Below are 18,920 nucleotides of genomic sequence, written 5' to 3' on the forward strand. Positions count from 1 at the left end.
CTGCGCAAATGAAGGGTAGACTGTAGGCCACGTACCTGCCTGGTTAAGGCCAATCCCTCCTTGACACTCGTTCTTTGCCGAATTCGTGGAATGGCGTCAGACGGGTGTCCCCTTCTGGCACGGCAGCCCTTTTGTTGAGCTACCTGACATGTGCCTGCGACATGTTGCTCAGACCGCTGGGCCTGGCTTCGTCCAAGACACTTGCGTGTGGATCACGAGGCCTACCCTGCTCCTCGGACCTTGGCCTGGTAGGTGTAACACCCTCAACCCGGGGGTCAGTAGAGCTGCGTTTAGGCGCCCCCTCGGACGTATTGCCAGTATTGGGGCCTAGCCCCTCTGCCGTATTGCCGGTGTTAGGGCATAGCCCCTCAGACGTATTGCCGGTAAAAGGGCATAGCCCCTTGGGTGTAGACCTGGTACAAGAACCTTATGGTCACTCAACACTGCGCCCGGGAGGATCCGAGGACCCCTCGACCCAAAGGCCGGTAGCTGTAGCAGTCTTGGTACATGTGCCGGTAGAAGGACCTGGCCGGACCCTCCCGTGCGGGAGAGTCCCTGGTAAAGAGTCTCCTTTGCGGGGTGCGCTGGAAAATATCGGCCCTACCTTGGGCCTGGTTCGATGCTTCACGAAGTTCTTGAGATCCTCTGGAGGCGACTTCTGGAAGAGCTCCCTCCACCTGGCTAGTCTGTTCTTCAGCGTCTTCGAGGACAGCGAGTCACACGCCGAAAATGATTGTCAACCGTGGTCTGGGCCAAGGCAACGTAGACAGAGGACCTGGGGGTCTGAAGTTGGGAAGAGCCCATTGCAGCATGGACACCTGCTGAACCCTGTAGAAGTCGACATGCGCAGGGGATGAGCCTGACGCCTGAGGAGCCTGACGCCTGAGGACCGAGTACCTGAAGGATAGAAAAGACAAAAAAAGAGAAGAAGTATCCGCATTTGGAATTACATGGCCGAATCCAAACCCAGGAGCACTGGTGAATTCGGCCCGTTCCCGTCGACCCGGAAAAGGGGACTGAGGACTGAGGTGTGGTGTCGGAGGGTGGAGTTAGGGCAGCGCATGCTCCCTGGGCCGTGCCCTCGCGTGCCTCCAAATTTAAAGGGGAAGAAGGTTTTTCTGGTGAAAAATGTTCTGTCTCTTGTCCCTTGGAAGGGACACCCATATAGTATGGAGGAAAGGGGATGGGAAGTAAGAGTATGGCGAAAGGTCTTAGGAGAGGCTTCTTGTGGCAGTCTGCTGCTGCTCGATTTGCTGCCAGTAGCAGATTTTTCTGAAAGGATCCTGAAAGTGGGGTGAAATCTGAGGCCTAGTCAAGCATTTCTGATCCAAATGGTGGCAAGGAGGCATGGGTGCTCAATTCTCATGTTATGTAGCCCAGCCTACTATTTCTGAGTGTGTTTTCTGATGGAGGGGAGGGGGGTGGGGGGGGGGTCAAGGTGCCTTTACGTGCATGCAAGTAGACGTTGCATGGAAATGTGCGGAGGTCTGGGCATCGGGTTAGAAGTAACGGCTGCAAGTCTTTAATGGCCATGGGTTACCCCTAAAGTATTGCTTGTGTCGTGGTGGCATTGGCCTGGAGAGGCTCGCTGCTTTCTCTAGGGCCAAAGGGACGGAGAATATTCCAACGTTGTGTGCTCGGGGGGGCAAATGCTGACTTCTGGCTCAGCTCTCTGGGTAAGGTGCCAAAGGAGTCCAGGGTTGGTAGTCATGTTAAGAGCGAATACAGGCGGTTGGGGTTTCGACGCAAGATGCGTCTCTTTGGCTACTTGTATGGGGTTGAGTTACTGATCACGGCCATTGCAGTTAGGCATGTGGTTAAGAGTTGTAGGCGGTGGCAGCGTGATAAGGCGGGTCGCGGGGCACTGTAGGTTAACGGTCACGTTTCTCTGTATGGACGGGAAACTGTCTCGCACGGATGCATCACGCGATGCAAAAGACATGGCTTTGAGGAAGAGTCTAGATTCCAGGAGGGGGGATTTTGTGTGCATAATACAGTGTGATGGATTGGGGAGAGGATCAAACAATATAGAAATTAGCATCATGTATTGTTACCGGCTTACCTTCATGTAGCTGGGTTTCAAAGGGGCTTGAGATGTCCGTTCCACAGCTGGGCTTGGCCGGCAAGCTGCGGAGAGCACCAGAGCTCCTGCAGCCTTTTGCCACAGCAGGCTCCACCATCGGGCAGACTAGGGTTCTGGTAATAGGATCATGAGCTGGTCAATCGAATGGCTTTTGGGCTGTGTGAGCCCTATGGAGGCTGTTCGGCAGCAGCCATTTTATCAGGTGCAGCGACATCCATAGAAGAACACGTTGTCGTCGGACCATCCCATAGAAAGAACGTTACCAGGTAAGAGAGTAACTTATTCCATATCTATGACAGACTCCCAAAGCAGTACCGATGCAAGGAGGTGGGAAAAAGAATTTTAGAAAACAGAAATTTAGCATGCCCAATCAAATTGTGGGGTAAAGGACCGCCTTGCCAAAGGCCAGATCCTGCCCCCGGATGGAATCGAGGGAATAATGACGTACAAAAGTATGTACCGAAGCCCAGGTGGCTGCATCACAGATGTTGCAAATAGGAACACCCCTCTGCAGGGCATTAGAGGCAGCCATACCCCTGGTAGAATGGGCCCGTAAGCCGACCGGTGGGTCCTTACCTGCCAAGTGGTAATACTCAAGATAGCCAAAATAATCCAGAGAGACAAAGTCTGTTTCGTCACAGCCTGTCCCAAACGCTTTCCAGCGTAACCAATTAAGAGCTGATCGTCCACTCTGACCCGGGACATGCGTGAAATATAAAAGCTTAATGCTCTCCTAGGATCAAGCCTATGGAGCCTCTCCTCTTCCTTACCAGGATGCGGAGGAGGATAAAATATCGGAAGAACAACCTTCTGGCCTAAATGAAATTCCGACACCACCTTCCGAAGAAAAGAAGGACCAACTCTAAGGACAACCCTGTCCTTATGAAACACAGTGAAGGGTGGCTTAACTGAAAGTGCCTGTAACTCACTCACTCACTCACTCTGCGAGCGGAAGTGACCGCAACTAAAAATACAGATTTCAGAGTTAATAGTCTCAAAGGGCATGAATGCAAAGGCTCAAACGGAGCACCCATCAGAAACTTGAGAACAATGTTCAAATCCCAACCGGGCACCTGGAAAGGTGACGGAGGGAACACATTAGAGACCTTTCAGAAGCTGAGAAATTAAAGAAGTTTAAAATAGGAACACTCTTCAGACGAGCGCGTAAAGATGGACAGCGCCGCCAGGTAACCTTTAATGGTACCCACTTGAAGGCCCCTGTGGGCCAAAGAAAGCAAAAAAGACAGAACCATGTGAATTTCACATGCAAAAGGATCCACATTCTTAACCCTGCACCAGTTGCAGAACTTCCTCCAACGGGAACGGTACAGGGACCATGTTGCGGGCCTTCTGGCCGAAAGCAATACCTCCATCACGTCTTCAGGGAGGTCCCAATCCTTATACCTCAACCTTTCAGAAGCCAAGCGTGAAGGTTGAGGGACCTGACCTCTGGATGGAGAACCTGACCCCCCCTCCCGTGAGAGCAGATCGTCTTGGTAGGGAAGACGACGTGGATGGGAGATGGACAAGTCGAGAAGGTCCGGGTACCACGTCCTCCGGGCTCACGCCGGAGCAATGAGGATCATCCGGGAACCGAACCTCCGTAACCTCCGCAGTACTTGTGGGATGACGGGGACTGGAGGAAACGCGTACAGCAGTGGGAATGACCACTCCACCACGAACGCGTCTCCTAAGGCTCCGTTTGGAGGAAATTCCCGCGAGCAGAACCTCTCGCACTTCCGGTTGACACTGGAGGCAAAGAGATCCACTTGAGGGGTCCCCCAAAGGGCGAAGATCTCCAGGAGAATCTCCTGAGCCAACTCCCACTCGTGAGAGATCGCGCTCTGCCTGCTCAGAGCGTCCGCCGTCTCATTTTCGTCTCCTGCCAGATGAACTGCCGAGATCGAAACTTCCTGCTGGATTGCCCAGAACCAGAGCTGCATCGCCTCCCTGCACAGAGGAAGTGACCCTGCCCCCCTCTTTTTGTTGAGGTAGTACATGGCCACCGTGTTGTCCGTCAGGATCAGGACATTCTTTCCTCGCACAGTCGGCAGAAAAGCCTTCAGGGCTAGCCTGACGGCCCTCAGCTCCAACAGATTGATATGGAGTCTGGACTCCGACGGAGACCAACGACCACTGACTGTCAACTCGTTGGCATGAGCTCCCCATCCCATGAGGGATGCGTCCGTCACGTTCGTCACCTCTGGCAAGGGCAGCCAAAATGGAGCCCCCTTAATCAGATTTCCTTTGTCGGCCCACCACAGAAGGTCCCGAGCGACCGAAGACAGCACCTGAACAGGGTCCGACATCCTGCCGGAGGACTGAGACCACTGGAGCTTGAGTGCCCACTGCAAAGATCTCATCCGCAACCTGGCCTTTGGCACCAGAAGAATGCAGGATGCCATGAGGCCGAGCAGTCTCAAGAACTCGAATGCTGGGAGAGTCTGGGCAAGTTGAAACTTGTGTACCATCTGCTGAATGTGATGAGCCCTCACCTGGGGAGGAAAACACTGCCCCAGGGACGTGTCGAGCACTGCTCCGATGTACTAGAGCCTCTGACTTGGTGTCAAATGGGACTTCTTTAAGTTGAGGGAGAAGCCCAGCTTGTGGAGGGAGTGGCAGGTGACTGACAGATGATCCAGGACTTGCTCGGGAGAGCGCACCCTGATCAACCAATCGTCCAGGTAGGGGTAGACGTGAATCCCCCCTTTCCTGAGGTGCGCTGCCACCACTACCATGAGCTTGGTGAAGACCCTCGGGGCAGAGGTCAATCCGAACGGCAGGACCCAAAACTGAAAGTGCGAGTCGCCAACCGCAAACCTCAGGTACTTCTTGTGCTTCGGATGGATCGGCACATGAAAATAAGTGCCCTTGAGGTCGAGAGACACCAACCAGTCCTGAAGTTGAAGGGCCTGGAGGACTTGAGAAAGAGTAACCATCTTGAACTTGTCCTTCCTGAGGAGTTTGTTCAAACCGCGCAAGTCCATGATGGGTCTCAATCCCCCGTCTTTCTTGGAAATCAAAAAATAAGGGGAATACCATCCCTTGTTCCTCTCCGCTACAGGTACCAGTTCTAATGTGCCTTTCTCCAGCAAGGATTGAATTTACTGCGCAAGGAGCAGATCCGCACTCTTCAAAGAGAGATTCCCTGGTGGATTGTCTTGAGGCCTCTGCCGGAAAGGAAGACCGTAGCCGTGGGTTATGATCTCCAAAAATCACACATCTGAAGTAATGGCGCGCCACTCTGCAAGATGCTGTGCCAGCCTTCCCCCAACCGGCGAATTATGGGACATGGCATCATGACTGAGCTGAAGCAGCTGCGGCGTTGCCCGAGGGCAAAGAGGCAACAGCCCGAGCGGCCTTGGCACCTCGAGTACCTTTTTTTCCACCTCTGGCACTCCTACGGTGGCCCCTTTGACTGGCAGCTCCTCTCGCTTTACCAAAGGATGAGTAATAACGAAAGGAACCTCCCCTCCATTGCTGTCCCCTAGGACGAAAAGGCGGAGCTTGGCGAACTGCAGCGCCCAACGACTTTGCTGCAGCCTTTGAGGTCTGCAACCTCTCAAGGCTCTCGTCAGCCTTGCTGCCAAAAAGATTTTCCCCGTCAAAGGGCATGTTGAGGAGCCGGGCCTGCACATCAGGAGCAAACCCCAACTTTCGCAACCACGCAAACCTGCGTATCACGGTGCTCGCCGCCATGGACCGGCTGACGCAATCTGCCATGTCCAAACCCGACTGAACGGCCTCACACATAGCATCCCTGCCATCCTGAACCATGGCAAGGAAACCATCCCGTTCATCCCCTTCGGGAATATGTTCAGCCGCCAAGGAAACAGTTCCACAGAGTGAGCGTGAAACGAGACAAGGCACAAATGGAGTTGGCCGCCTGAAGCGCCATACCCCCTGCAGAAAACACTTTCTTCGCCCAGCCGTCAAAACGCTTGTCGTCCCTATCAGGAGGGATGGTAGGGTACGACGCCTGCTTTGCCGGGGCCGTAGCTGCCTGCACCACCAAACTCTCCGGAGTAGGGTGCTTGGACAAGTAGCAGGGGTCACTACTGGCTGGGCGGTATTTTTGCAGCAAAGACTTGCTCACTGCCGGGAGACTCTCCGGAGCAGTGCAAGCTGCCGCCACCCTCCTCTGTAGAGCCATATGAAACGGTAGTACCAGGTCAGTTGGTGGACCAATGTCGAGGATATCCGTAAGGTCATCCTGAACAAACTCCCCTGGGGGAGCAGACCATCCTAAGTACTCAGTGACCCGTGACATAAGTCGCTGGTACGAAGAATTGGCATGAGTGCCAGGCTCAGGCTTACAAAACTCCACCTGCAGAGAGGTGTCCAGCCCACTAGCATCATGCAGAGACTGCCTCAGGTCCTCAAACTGGCTATGGCCCGAGAGAATCTCGTCAGGCACCGTGTCAGGCACCATGCCATCATCAGAGCCCTCATCCACCTCTGAAATGAATTCCAGATGGCGGTAAGAAGGCAGAGAACTGGAACCAAAGCCATGCTTGACCTTGGCCAGAGCCTTCCTAGGTGGTTCCCCCGAGTCACGGGGTACCCCTGTCGACACAGCCCCAAAAGGCGTCAAGTGAATCGGCACCGGCGTGGACGACAGACGCGGCGCCGACAGCATCGACACAGGCCGTCGATGTCTTCCTCGAAGACTTCACAGGCTCACTAGGTCTCGAGCGCATCGAGGACCGGGACCTGGACCGGGCATGCCGAGAACGATTCCCCTTGTCTGAGCGGGACCTTTCCCGTGAATCGTGACGACCGCCCGAAGGCGAGCAAGCGGCGTCTCTCGGCTGATCACCACCGACCCCACTCGGAGGCGCAGACGGACCAGTGCCCTGCGATTCGAGAATCGCCAACATTTTCTTCCCGAAGGAAGCCCATTCCTCCGGTGTCCTTCCCTTTTTAGCTATTATAAGGACCCGGGAGGATCACCTGGGTGGAGAGTCCTTGGAGATTGGGAGCGGGGTGCAACCAGGCGAGATATGGTATCCCCCTTTTCCTATTGACGACCAACCTAACCTTTCCCCGACCTTTATGGTTTATAGTAAGTCAGCTCCCCTCATTCCCCTCATGTGTCATTTGACAGCACTGAGATGAGGAAGAGGCAGCTGAGAGTAATGAACACTAAAACATTTCACCACTTTAGTACTGGGACGAAGATGATGCCTGCAAAGTGTTGTGAAGGTCAGGCATGTTCCCTTAATCATGGTCAGGCAAGCCTAATTGTGTAGGCATACCTGCAACCTATTAAAGGGTTGCAGGTGTATAAAATGAGATGGAGAAACCAACACACAGAGAAGCAGCAGGGAGGCCTGTGCCATCAGCAGGGAACATTGTTGGAGGAGAGGCGAGCCGCTTGAGGAACTGCTCACGTGGGACGGTCTGTTGTCTGCAGCACGCCGAGACGCTGAAGCGTGGCATAGGAGTTGGGGCTCTGTGGAGCAGACAGACTGTCATGATCCACAGAACACGCCCCTTTTGGACCTCATGGTCCTTGTCACAACGGGGCTTGCACTCCTTGATACTCCCAACATGGCCGTCTAACATGCAACATCTTCCTTGTCCTTACGTCAGACGTAGCGTATTTACAAACAGGCCACGCCCCCGCGGGCCTGCGCGTCTCAATGCTACTGCAAGCAGCGACTAGATGTGTGTTCCGTAGTTCGCTACACTGTTGTCCTTGTTCCTGGACCTCCTAATTCCATTCCCATTACCCTCTTCCTTCCTCCTCGTTTCCCGGACTCGTGTGCTGTGTGCTTACCCTCTTGGTTCCTGGATCCCGGAGTGTCTGAATCCTGGAGCTCTGAACGCACGCTGGAGCCAGAAGAGGCTTGCGCGGGCTTATACAAGACCAGGTCCATTCATAAGAAGACACCGCCCAAGAAATCCTACAAGGATCGCTCGCAGTTGAGAAAGGGGGAATTGCGCAACTCAGACAGGCATAGAAGGGAGCCGTATGGAGAGGCTGCCCCTTTCCCTTTTATCCCAAGTGCTTGTTTCCCTGTGTCAAAAAAGCTGACACAGGAGTGTCTAAGGGGCAGGAGTTAGATCCCTGACAGCAGAGGCTGCAGTTTGTGTACTCTGCGCTGCGGGAAAAGCAACTAAAGAGGTCAGTGAGTTTCTATTAGATGAGAAACCCAGTGCACGAATGACTGAACATTTCCATTGTTGTGAAATACTTTGTATTAGAGTGGTTGCCTGTCTCAGAAGAGAACGTTTTCGAAGGTCTCTGATCTCAGATCATTTCCATTGTTGAATGTTAAAGCGCAAGAATACTTTGTATCAGAGTGGTCACGTGTTTGAAAGAAGAACGTTTTTGAATGTCTCAGAGTACTGGAAAGTTCAATTGAAATGAAAAAAGCATTAATATTACATATCGGGCGGAATGAAAACTAAACCTAAAGCCAAAACAATGCTGCCTGAGTACCGAACTGAATATAAACTTAACAAATATGCAAAGCTACCACATGTTGAACTCAGAAGTGAATGAAAAGGCTGTCCGGTCATTTGGTCGACACAATTTGATCGAAAGACAAATGGTCGAATTTTTTTTTTTATATATATATTTTTCAGGTTTTCGCTTAGGAAAAAAAAGGGTTTTTAAGCCAAAAAAGGGGGTTTGGGGTGGGGACCCCCGCCAAAAAAAAAAATTCGACCATTTGTCTTTCGGCCAAATTGCGTCGACCATTTGTCCTGTCGACCTTTTTTTTCGACCAAATGACCTGCAACCAATGAAAAGTTATAATTAAACAAAGCTATTACACATTGAATTCAAAGTGAAAGGAACTTTCAAGTTAAGCCCAGAAACTGCATGATGAATTCTGAATTAACTGAAAGCTACAATTGGTATGAATATACAGAGGAAAGGAGAATCAAATGAAATCTTGAAGTTAATCCTATTATAGGAAGAAAGGAAATACAAGTTTATGGGCCAAGGGAATACAAAGAACAGCCAATATGCCTACCTGTTTGTGATGATGAAATACAAGTCTTGGGGAAGGAACCTCTGAGACTGGAGGAACTACCTTGGTTGTCTTGAGGACAAAGCCTCAAGACCCTTTTTTGTGTTTTGAACTGTGTTGCTTGGAACTTGGGGAAGGGAACTCTGAGGATTGTTTAAAACTGTATCACCTTGAAACTAAGAATGGTAACATACTTTTTTTGGAACTGCTTTGCACTTGGGGAAGGGAGCTGAAAGGAAGCTGAAAGAAGCTCATAGCTTTATGGTGAACACTGTTTCTTTTGGTTGACGACATCCATACACATTGTATATATTGAGTTGTGAGGGCAAGTGTAGGAGGAGACACAGACAGACTTTAGTAAAATTATTGGACTTTGACTTTCCTTAGTTTCATTTAGGTAGGGAAGTCCTGCCTTAGTATTGGTTAAGTGAGGCCTGTTGTCTGTGTCTTACTTCAAGATGCCTTCACACTATTCACCAACAATATAAAGAATCTGAACCAGTTAAAGTCTAGCTTATGATGCCCTCTTGGAAAGAGCATAATTTTAAAATAAAATCTAGAATTAACTCAATGTTTTATTCCTATTCAGATGAAACCGGTTTACTAAGAATGTTAAACACATGCGTATGGTGAGTCCAGTAATTAATTAGCAATAGCAAAGCCACAACTGAATGAGCCAGTTCCCCCACCATTTGCATAGTGCAGGTCATTAAAATGACTCGTACAAGTTTTTCCTTTTACATTTTATGCATCCCAAGTTGGGTTTGCAGTTGCTCTGTTAGGGCACATCCACTAAAGGGAGTGTATCTGCAGTGTTGGCTGTGTTTTCTCCTAGCTTCCAGAGGTGAATTTCAAACAGGGCAGTGAACTTTACTAAAAGAAGAAAGTGTGACTGGCCAATTGGATGCTTTCCCTACTCGCGCGTGTACGGGAAGTGGGAAAATGGTTCTGTAACCGCTGAAGTTTGCTGCTTGAATCTATTAGACAGATAAGAATACAGAGGTTGGTAATTTATTTACTCATATAGCACTGTTGCCATCTGTAAACAGAAAGTAACTATGCCATGCATTATAGTTTGCGCAGCAAGAGCCACTCTGACTGTGCTCACATTATACACTACAAAAAGACCTCAGGGGACACACTCAATGTCCCTGCATTGTTCTCCTTGTAAGCTAAAAGAGAAAAATCACACACTATTTTATGCAACAAGCAATGATGATCGTGCAGAGCAGCGAGTTAACGGAAGAAGCCACTTCCACGACCCCATCTAACATGACAGCTATTGATGATATGTTAGCCTAAGGGCCAATGGAAAGGTCAAAAACACGTGTTAAGATATCAATGCAAGTTCAAAACCATGCTGAACTACACCAACATCCTTTATTCTGGCCATGCAGAAAAGCAATTGGACGTTATTACCATGTCTGCCTTAACAGTTAGTCACTGGTTTATGCTTCTTGAAACGTTGATTTAAATCCCCTGCCTGAGCTTCAAAGGCCAGATTCACAGTGTTCTGCCATACTGCAGGAAAAGAGCTCCAGATACACTCCAAATAGTACCCCTACTACCGGATCTGCAAATCAAAATCTACTGAGGATATACATCTCCAAATATACCTCCTAGCTGTGCAATATGCTTTCCTCTCTAAGTCCCCACATTCCAAACAGCAACCCACCAAAGACAGTGCTCGCTCCTCCCTGTTAAAGAAAAGCTATCAGGAAACTGCTCTTCTGCGTCAGTGACTCCTATTCCTTTTGACACCCTTGTGTCGTACATACGTCTTCTTGTTCAATGTGCACCAGAAGACGACAGCATGTGTAGCATGCCCAATGTAAAAGTTATAAAGATTTAACAAATTATCATTTCACCTTCCCTTGTTAAAGGAGAATCCCTGGATTGGCACCCAGAATACCAGTACAGATATTCAGCACTAGAAACTGTTTCATGGTCCATCTCAAGAACAGCTCCTGAAACATCTGTGGGAGTTTAGAAGCTCTCACCAGTTTGCAAACTTTCATGAGGTGGTGTAGTCCAGTTCAGAAACTGTAGCGAGTTCCAAAAGCTCCAATTCGGAGGTTGAACACTAAAAACACAGCCAATTTCTTCCCTTCATGGAAACGCTTTACTCAAGATATCTGGGATGTGTATTGATTCTGGGGAGTGAATACTACCTCAAGTTTAAGCTACACACAAGCTTCAAGCGACAATAATACCTGCAGTATGGGGACCCTTCCACATAAACAGAACTTGAAGGAATATTGGATTCATGCCACAATTGTGTACTTCTAGGGAACCAAAAACTGAAATAGTAAAAGGGGCATGGGTCACAAAGTGCACGTATTTAGACCCACACATAGAAAAGAGATCAGCATGCTCAACAACGAAGAACATTCAAAGTTGCACCATGGATTCAGAATGCCTAAAGAAAGTGCAACAATAAGTATGGTGTGTAGTTTTGACACAACAAAGACATCCCCTGAAAAATGAGTAAAAGCAGCATTGACCTACCTGGGGTCACACAGGAAGTCAGCATTTTCCCCATCTGCTCTCCAAACGAGCCATTCCCTAAAGGACGGGTGGCAGAACATTCGTGTCTTATCTCTCCTTTTTATTAAGAAACAGGAAAGCATATCCATTCTCTGCTGAAAGTCTTTCCATTCGTGAACTCCATTCACATATCCAGCATTTATAGCTTGGAAAATCTGTTCATCGGTCATTGGATGAAGTGATGCCAAAGCCAAGTTCAAAACTGGAAGTGCTCGCTCAAAAGCAGAATTTGTCATGAACTTCATGTTACAGTGAAGCAAGTAGAGCTCAGACAAAGACACAGGGACTACTTTGTAACTTGCACTTTTTATGACCAAATGTCCCTTTTCAAAAAGATCCAGGGTTAGCTTTAAGTATAGGTAAGATCCTTGACTTTTCATGACCAGATGATCACTCACTTTCCCAACAATAGTAGCATCTGCTTTCCCATTTAAGGATATGTTATTCATTATGTCCTCGCTGTTGTCTGTTCGGTATTGAATGTAGGTAATCAGGTCGCTGTAGATCTCTCTGTTTTCAGGAAATGTATCCAAAGAGATTTTGCAAAAAGGGAGTGAGCTTGTTATTTCCTGTGATATGAGAAAGGAAGAAGTAAATAATCAGTTGTAGACCTTTTATTGATTATGCATGCATTTGCTTTTGAAGTCAATGACCATGTTGAAATGGCACTCAGCAGACACTAAAAGAAATAATGTAGTTATACCTTTTTTAAAACCATAATCCCTGGAGTTGTCTTCGTTTATAAAATGCAGCAGATACAATAACACTATTTTTCAAATACAAATCAGTCATCAAATGTTCTTCCATCCCCAAAGATCTTTTTTCTCCAATAAAAATAATGGCAAACCTTCATCAAGCTGCTTATACCTCTAGCTGCTGCTGTTTTCCTAAAAGTCTAGCTAGGATTTCAGATGTAACCAATGTAACTTTAAATAATGTGCTGGATTTATTTAAAGAAACTAGTTCAAGTTTGTTTTGAAATTGCTGTATTCTTTTAACACCCCCTTTTTCAAAGGATCTGTGATAAATCTTTACACAGTGCAAGTGTTTATATTATGTTAAACTATTAAAAAATGCTGGTTGTCTAGTGAGATTTACTTAACTGTAATACCAATCAATCATATACTTTATTCAGATAATATAATCCATAATGTTCATACACAATAAAAACATCAACATCTACATAATTTCATAAAAAGGTTATACATTAATAAGTATCCACAAATATAGAACCTAATCAAGGGATCTATACGGTCCGACTACATTCTTCTTAATTTAAACGCACGTCAAACACATGAAACAAGTCCAGGCTAACAAATGGGGATCAGCACGCAAAAACAAAAGTAGGGACTTTCTGCATAATCTAAATTATGTTCTTTTTAATAAGGGAATGAGTGCTGATTTTCTGAATTGCAGAGTACACTGAGCCAAAAAACAAAGACATTGGTCAAATCCTCAGTTAGGGCATTACATTGCAAGCAGTTCACATAATTTACATTATGTGCTGCTCTTGACTGTCCTAAGCTTGTAAAAGCCCAGATTGAACTTTGCCCTTCTCATAAGCATCCGTCCTTTCTTAAAGTTAGTCCAGAGCAAGTAATTGAAAATCTTGTTTGTTGATACGATTATAAATGCTTGATTATTTATCTTTGCCAATTCTTTCGGCTCTCATTCACATTCGAAAAACTGTTTTAAATTCATCATATTGTTTGTGAAAATTGGGTTGGTTACAGTTGAAGGGTTATTAAACCTTCCAAAAGCAGATGGGCCTCTAATCACTTTAACTAAAAATAGGCCCACCACTTAAGAAGCAAATGCACATTTGTTATTGTACAAACGGCCGGGAGGGACTAGATAACGCTGTAGAGTCAAACTAACATGAGTCTCACCGAAGCACACAAGTTGACACATTTTATACATTTTGTAACAGTTAAACACTCCCACATATTTTATGGAAAATCCTCCCCCCACACGATTAGAATACAAAAGAAATCCAATCTCCCCTAATTCTCACACTCATTGGTCACCATTATTTAACTACCATCATCTGCTCATATTCATAGCACACCCTTTTTCTGGGAGTCTTCCGTGGAGGGTTGTGACGGCATCCCATAGTTAGACATTCCCATACAAACATAATTCATTGCTAAAAATCCGTAGTAGAATTGTCTGCCCTAGCCAGAACCGATTTGTCCTTGATTATGGGCAAAAACGCCTTGCGGGTCAGGCCCACTGCCCGGAGCTCGCACTGAAACATTGCTATCCGTCAACCACCAGCAAAGATCGGGCAAAAGGAGCAGTGGAATTGGGATCCTGTCCGACTGAGACCCCGTCTCCTGATCCCAATTGGCCGCCAGGTGAAGCTGGAGGCACCTCATCTTGAGACAGGCTTGCTGTACAGTCAGCACGCAAGAGGCCATCAGGCCCAGAATGTTCTGGGACAACCATCCTGAGGTGGTTTAGTTGATCAGAAAGTATCCCACCGCCTTGCAGAGGGAAAAAAAAGCCTCTCAGGCATGGGGAACACCCGCTGAACGTTAGTGTTCCATGGAAGACCAGATCCTGAGACAGGCACAACTGTGATTTCCTCAGGTTGAGGGAAAACCCCAACTGATGAAGGGTAATCGCTAATCTCTGGCAGGAGTGCACCATAGCTTTGGGGGACCCCCACCTCAACAACCAGTCGTCCAGAGAAGGGTACAGGTGATGGCCCTCCAAGCGGAGAAGGCCCGTCACTGCATTCATCAACTTTGTGAAGACACATGGGCAGAGTTCAGGCTGAAGGGCAGTACTTTGCACTGGAAGTGGTACGACATAATCGTGAACCGCAGAAACTTCCGAGGTGGCCGATATATGGGTACATGCATCCTTGAAGCCGAGGGAACACATCCAGTCCCCTGCACACAGAGACTCAGCTAATTGAAGTGTTCGAGCGGTAAAGAAAGATTTAGAAATGGCAGCTCCAGGACTACCCTCAGGCGAATCTGGCTGTTCTTGGGTACAGCAAAAATCCTGGAATAATAACCGAAGCCCCTGTCTGCAAGAGGAACCAGTTCTATCACCAGCATCTCCCGTAAAAGAGTCAGGGACCTAATCTGACGAAGAGGAGGAGAGGATGGTAGGGCCAAAGGAAGACTAAAGCCCTTGGATACTACAGATAGGAGCCACAGGTTGCTGAAAAGACTGTTTCAGGTGTCCCGGAACAGAGTCAAATGGCCCCACACAGGCACGCTGTGTTCCCCGACCCTGACATCACTGCTTCTTGACGGAAGAGGCAGGGGCAAAGGAGGCGGAGTGGAAAAACCAATACAATGCCCTCTGCTGCTTCCTTCTGTTCTCGCTGGGCAACCTGTCCTGTCAGGCCTCCGCATACCGTGGACTCTGAAACCCTTGAAGCTGGAGAATGTTCAGGGTTTGAACTCGGTCCTACCCTGGGATTGAGGGAAGGATTTCTGACCCGGCTATGTCTGGCGGTTTCAGTGGAGGTTTTCTTCTTCATCAATTCATCATTGGTGGACGAATGAAAAAGGTCCACGCCCTCGAAGGGCTGATCTAGGATCTGCTCCTGCACGTCAGATCAAAACCTTGTGGCGTGCATCCACGCCGTCGTCCTCGTCTCGACCCCAATGCACAGCCCTATGCTGGCAGTGTCGATGTGGGAGCCTGAAGACTCAATGAGGTCCTGTGCAATGGCCTGGGTATCTGCCAGACCAGCCTTGACAGAGACTTGTTTGTCCGAACGGAGGTCGGCCAGAAATTCCCTGAGCTCCCGCCACAGCTTCTGGTTAGCCGCAGCCAAGATGGCGTCTACGTTGGCCTGCCACAGATGCAGCCCTGAGATCGAGTAACAGTGCTTTCCCAAGGACTTTGTCCTGCTTGGAGAGGCAACTGGAGGTGGCTCCATGGAGGAAGACTACGAAGACACTAGTTTAGAATATAAAGAGGCTGTGGCCACCACAGGGGAATGTGGGTGTGGGTGGGAGGCAAGGAGGATTGGCTCCCTGTCCGTCAGCCTAAACCTGTGTCCAACTTCTTGTTTATCTAGGCATTGGTAATGGGCTTCTACCAGACACTGCGGGGGCCTGCAGCACATCCCTCTGAAGGGGAATGCCAGACTGGATCAAGGCTGTGGCTGTACTTGAATTAAATCACTTCTCACATACTGGACAGTTTTCATCTATAACTTTTGAAATTGTTTTGAGATCGGTATCTCACTTAGAGATTATTGAATACTATGATTTGTTAATCTGTTTGCACAACTTAACTATACAACACAACTACTCTACAGACCGGATCATGGTGCGCTTACCCAAGACCTCTGTGAGCAGCCCTGACTCCTGGGGGGGCTTCGTTCATTTGAGGGGAACGCATGAGGAAAAGGAAGTGTTCGAAGAAGTGGTCCTCACTAGCTGCCGGGTCCCTACGAGCCCTGCCTTCAGAGGTGCTGGGCCTCCAGACCTGGTCAAAGCGCTGAGGCGCCTGGTGCACGTATTGTAAGTCTGTGATGGGTAGATGGACCCCTGAGGGGACCAAAAACCTGAACCGTAGGATCAGCTGCCGCTTCCAGAGAGAAGGTGGCTGCAATCATCCAGCAAAGACCACTCTATGGGCGAAAGCAATGGCCGGCCCCAATTCGAATCCAAGATGGCCACCTCCCTGGCAGGCTGTGCCACGTGCTGCTCCGCCATTTTGAATCTTTGTGCCATGCCCTGGGAGGGTGCGGGGGCTATGAGCCAGGAGAGGCCTCAGACACAGGTGGATACAGCTTGGCTCTTGCACCCGAAGCAGACGCTTCTACCTCAGATTCCTCTGCTAAGCGCTGAGCACTCAGCTGGACAGCCGGTAGTCGAAACGCCCTGGGTATCGGCCTCGGAGCGAGCTCTGCTGGGCTGGGAGCCTCTGTACTTGGCCCGGTAGCCATCCTAGATCTAGCCGAGGAACGACTCTTGTAAGTGGCACTCTACGATCCCCTTACCCCTTGGGGGTAGAAGAAGAGGACGGGCCTGATCCGAGGCAGCCTGGGTTCTGTCCCCAGATCGCTTGAACGTGCCCCTGGGCCCCTCGGCTTGGGAGCTGGCATCCCTAGAAGCCTCTGGCCGGCCAGAACCTGAATGCGAGGAACCCCAATCCGCGGGAACCCCGGGGAAGGAGTCTCCACACTGTGGAGCCATGCTGAACAGGGGCTGCCTTATCTTGAGGAGAGGTCCCGGGGACCAAGTACTTAAGGTGGGGAGGAGGAGAAGTGTGGAAGATCTCACTCCACTGCGACAAACTATTCTTCAATGTCCTGTGACCGAGAGCCCTGCAGGCCGCACATGAGTCCAACGGTGGTCAGGCTCCAAACACGCAAGACAGAGTGCATGAGTGTCCGAAGCCGGGAACGAGCGGTCTTGAGAGGCACATCTTGTGAATTCTCCTGCGGCCGACATGTGCCGGGGAGATGAGGCACCAAAAGGGAAGTGAAAAAAGAATAGAAAAACAAACTAAAAAAGTCTCTGCGCTGGCTGCCAGGTCCAACACCGTCCGTGCGGAAAAAGGGACTGAGGTGAGGTGCCGGAGGGCAGGGCCTCTGTGAAGCGCACACACGCCCGAGGCCATGCTGCCGCGCACTATACTAAATTTAAAGGGGAAACTCAGTTTTTCACAGCCAAAGGTTTTCCGTTACTGTCCTCGTGTTGGGGGACGCCCACAAGGATGGACGAAAGGGGACAGGACGTATGAGTATGCAAATAGTTAAGAATTTATACTGTGTCAGATGAAGACCCACATTATTTGAGAATGCCTTTGTCAGTTGGCAGCATCTTCTCCATTTATCTCCCTCCAGACTCCTCCCCAAGTCTCGCTCCCATATAGCTTGCATCGTGCGACCTATGGTGCGTCTGAAGCAGGCGATATAATCTAGACACACCATGCGGTCTTCATTCGATAGTACTGCAGCATCAGGGGGGACCTCTGCCCATCTTGTATAAAAACTCCTCTATGGATACAAACCGCTCATCTGGAAACATATCCCCCATTCTCAGTTGGCCAGGAGTATAACAAGATCTTCTAAACTCTCTGTCAAACGTGGGAGCGATATCAGGGAAATTCCACAGAGGAACAAAACTATTATTGGGTGACCTAATATCCAGTTTACTAAATATTCTGGACCAAGCATTTACTGTGGTTCTGATAGGATCAAATGTGCATGAATAACTATACCCATCATTGAACAAAAAGAATGTCATGTCTGTGGGCGAAGCCCCGTATAGCTCCAGTGGTACATGTGGGACCATTGGTTCCTCAGCATACCAGTACCCGGCAAAGTGAGCCTGAGCAGCTAGGTAATAGAGCTCAAAGTTCGGAGCTGCGAGATACCCACGCTCATATGATTCAGTCATTTACTCTCAGCTAATCCTAGCTGCCCCTTCCCTCCAGACAAACGTTGTTACAAGTGATTTCATCTTAGCGAAGAACTTCCGCCCAAGCCATATAAGAATATTGCAAAAGAAATATAACCGCTTTGGGAGCACCACCTTCTTCAACAATGTAATTTGCTCACATACCAAAATCTGGAGTCTCTTCCACAATTTCAGCTAAGCCACAAGCTGTTGTAAATAAACCTGGTTCTCAGCATAAAATGTTTGCTGAGTCCGACACACAATTATCCCCAAGTACTTAAAATGTATGGGGGACCAGCGAAACCACTGGAGGTCGGCTGACTTGTTAGGGAGAATAATTCAGACTTAGTGCTATTTATCTTGTACCCAGAGTATTGTGTACATATATGTGTACATATATTTATCTATCTCATGATCATGTCGCTGCATTGCCTTATCGGTGCTGCTACTGGCTCAATCGTAAGTGCAAATAACGGAGGGGAGAGCGGGCACCCCTTCCTAGTGGAAATAGGGCAGATGTAGTTTGATCTTTGCAATCTGGCTGGCATATAATAGAAATAGGGCCCAAACTTAAATTGACAGAGCACCTGGAACGGATATCACCAAGAAACTGAACCAACAGCTTTCTCAGCATCCAATGACACTGAGACTGCTCTAGCATGGGGATTAATTTTTGATATCATACAAAACAACCTTCTCAGGTTGAATGCTGTAGATATAGTAGGAATAAATCCTGACTGGTAAGGATGCACCATTTGAGACATGGGTGTAGTCGTGAAGCCAATAACTTAGCAAACACCTTTGCATCAGCATTGATCAAAGACAGTGGTCTGTATGATGTCACCTCATAAGCAGGCCTGTTGGGCTTCAGCAATACCGTTATAATAGCCTCACATCGGGATGGGGAGGCTAACCCCAGCAAGAGAT

The 18,920-nt window shown here is 48.7% G+C and overlaps 1 protein-coding gene across 4 annotated transcripts in view; it reads right to left on the minus strand.

The window, feature by feature from the left end:
• Nucleotides 1-18,920, minus strand: part of TANC1 (tetratricopeptide repeat, ankyrin repeat and coiled-coil containing 1) — a 2,406,012-nt gene that overhangs the window by 870,085 nt on the left and 1,517,007 nt on the right. For all 4 annotated transcript variants that reach the window (XM_069616378.1, XM_069616375.1, XM_069616376.1 and 1 more), the window contains one exon: nt 11,575-12,182. In XM_069616378.1, the coding sequence (XP_069472479.1) occupies nt 11,575-12,182 (608 nt within the window). The remainder of the gene's footprint in view (nt 1-11,574; nt 12,183-18,920) is intronic.

This window comes from Ambystoma mexicanum, chromosome 9 (assembly GCF_040938575.1).
Source record: "Ambystoma mexicanum isolate Mex_15411 chromosome 9, UKY_AmexF1_1, whole genome shotgun sequence".
NCBI classification, from domain to species: Eukaryota; Metazoa; Chordata; class Amphibia; order Caudata; family Ambystomatidae; genus Ambystoma; species Ambystoma mexicanum.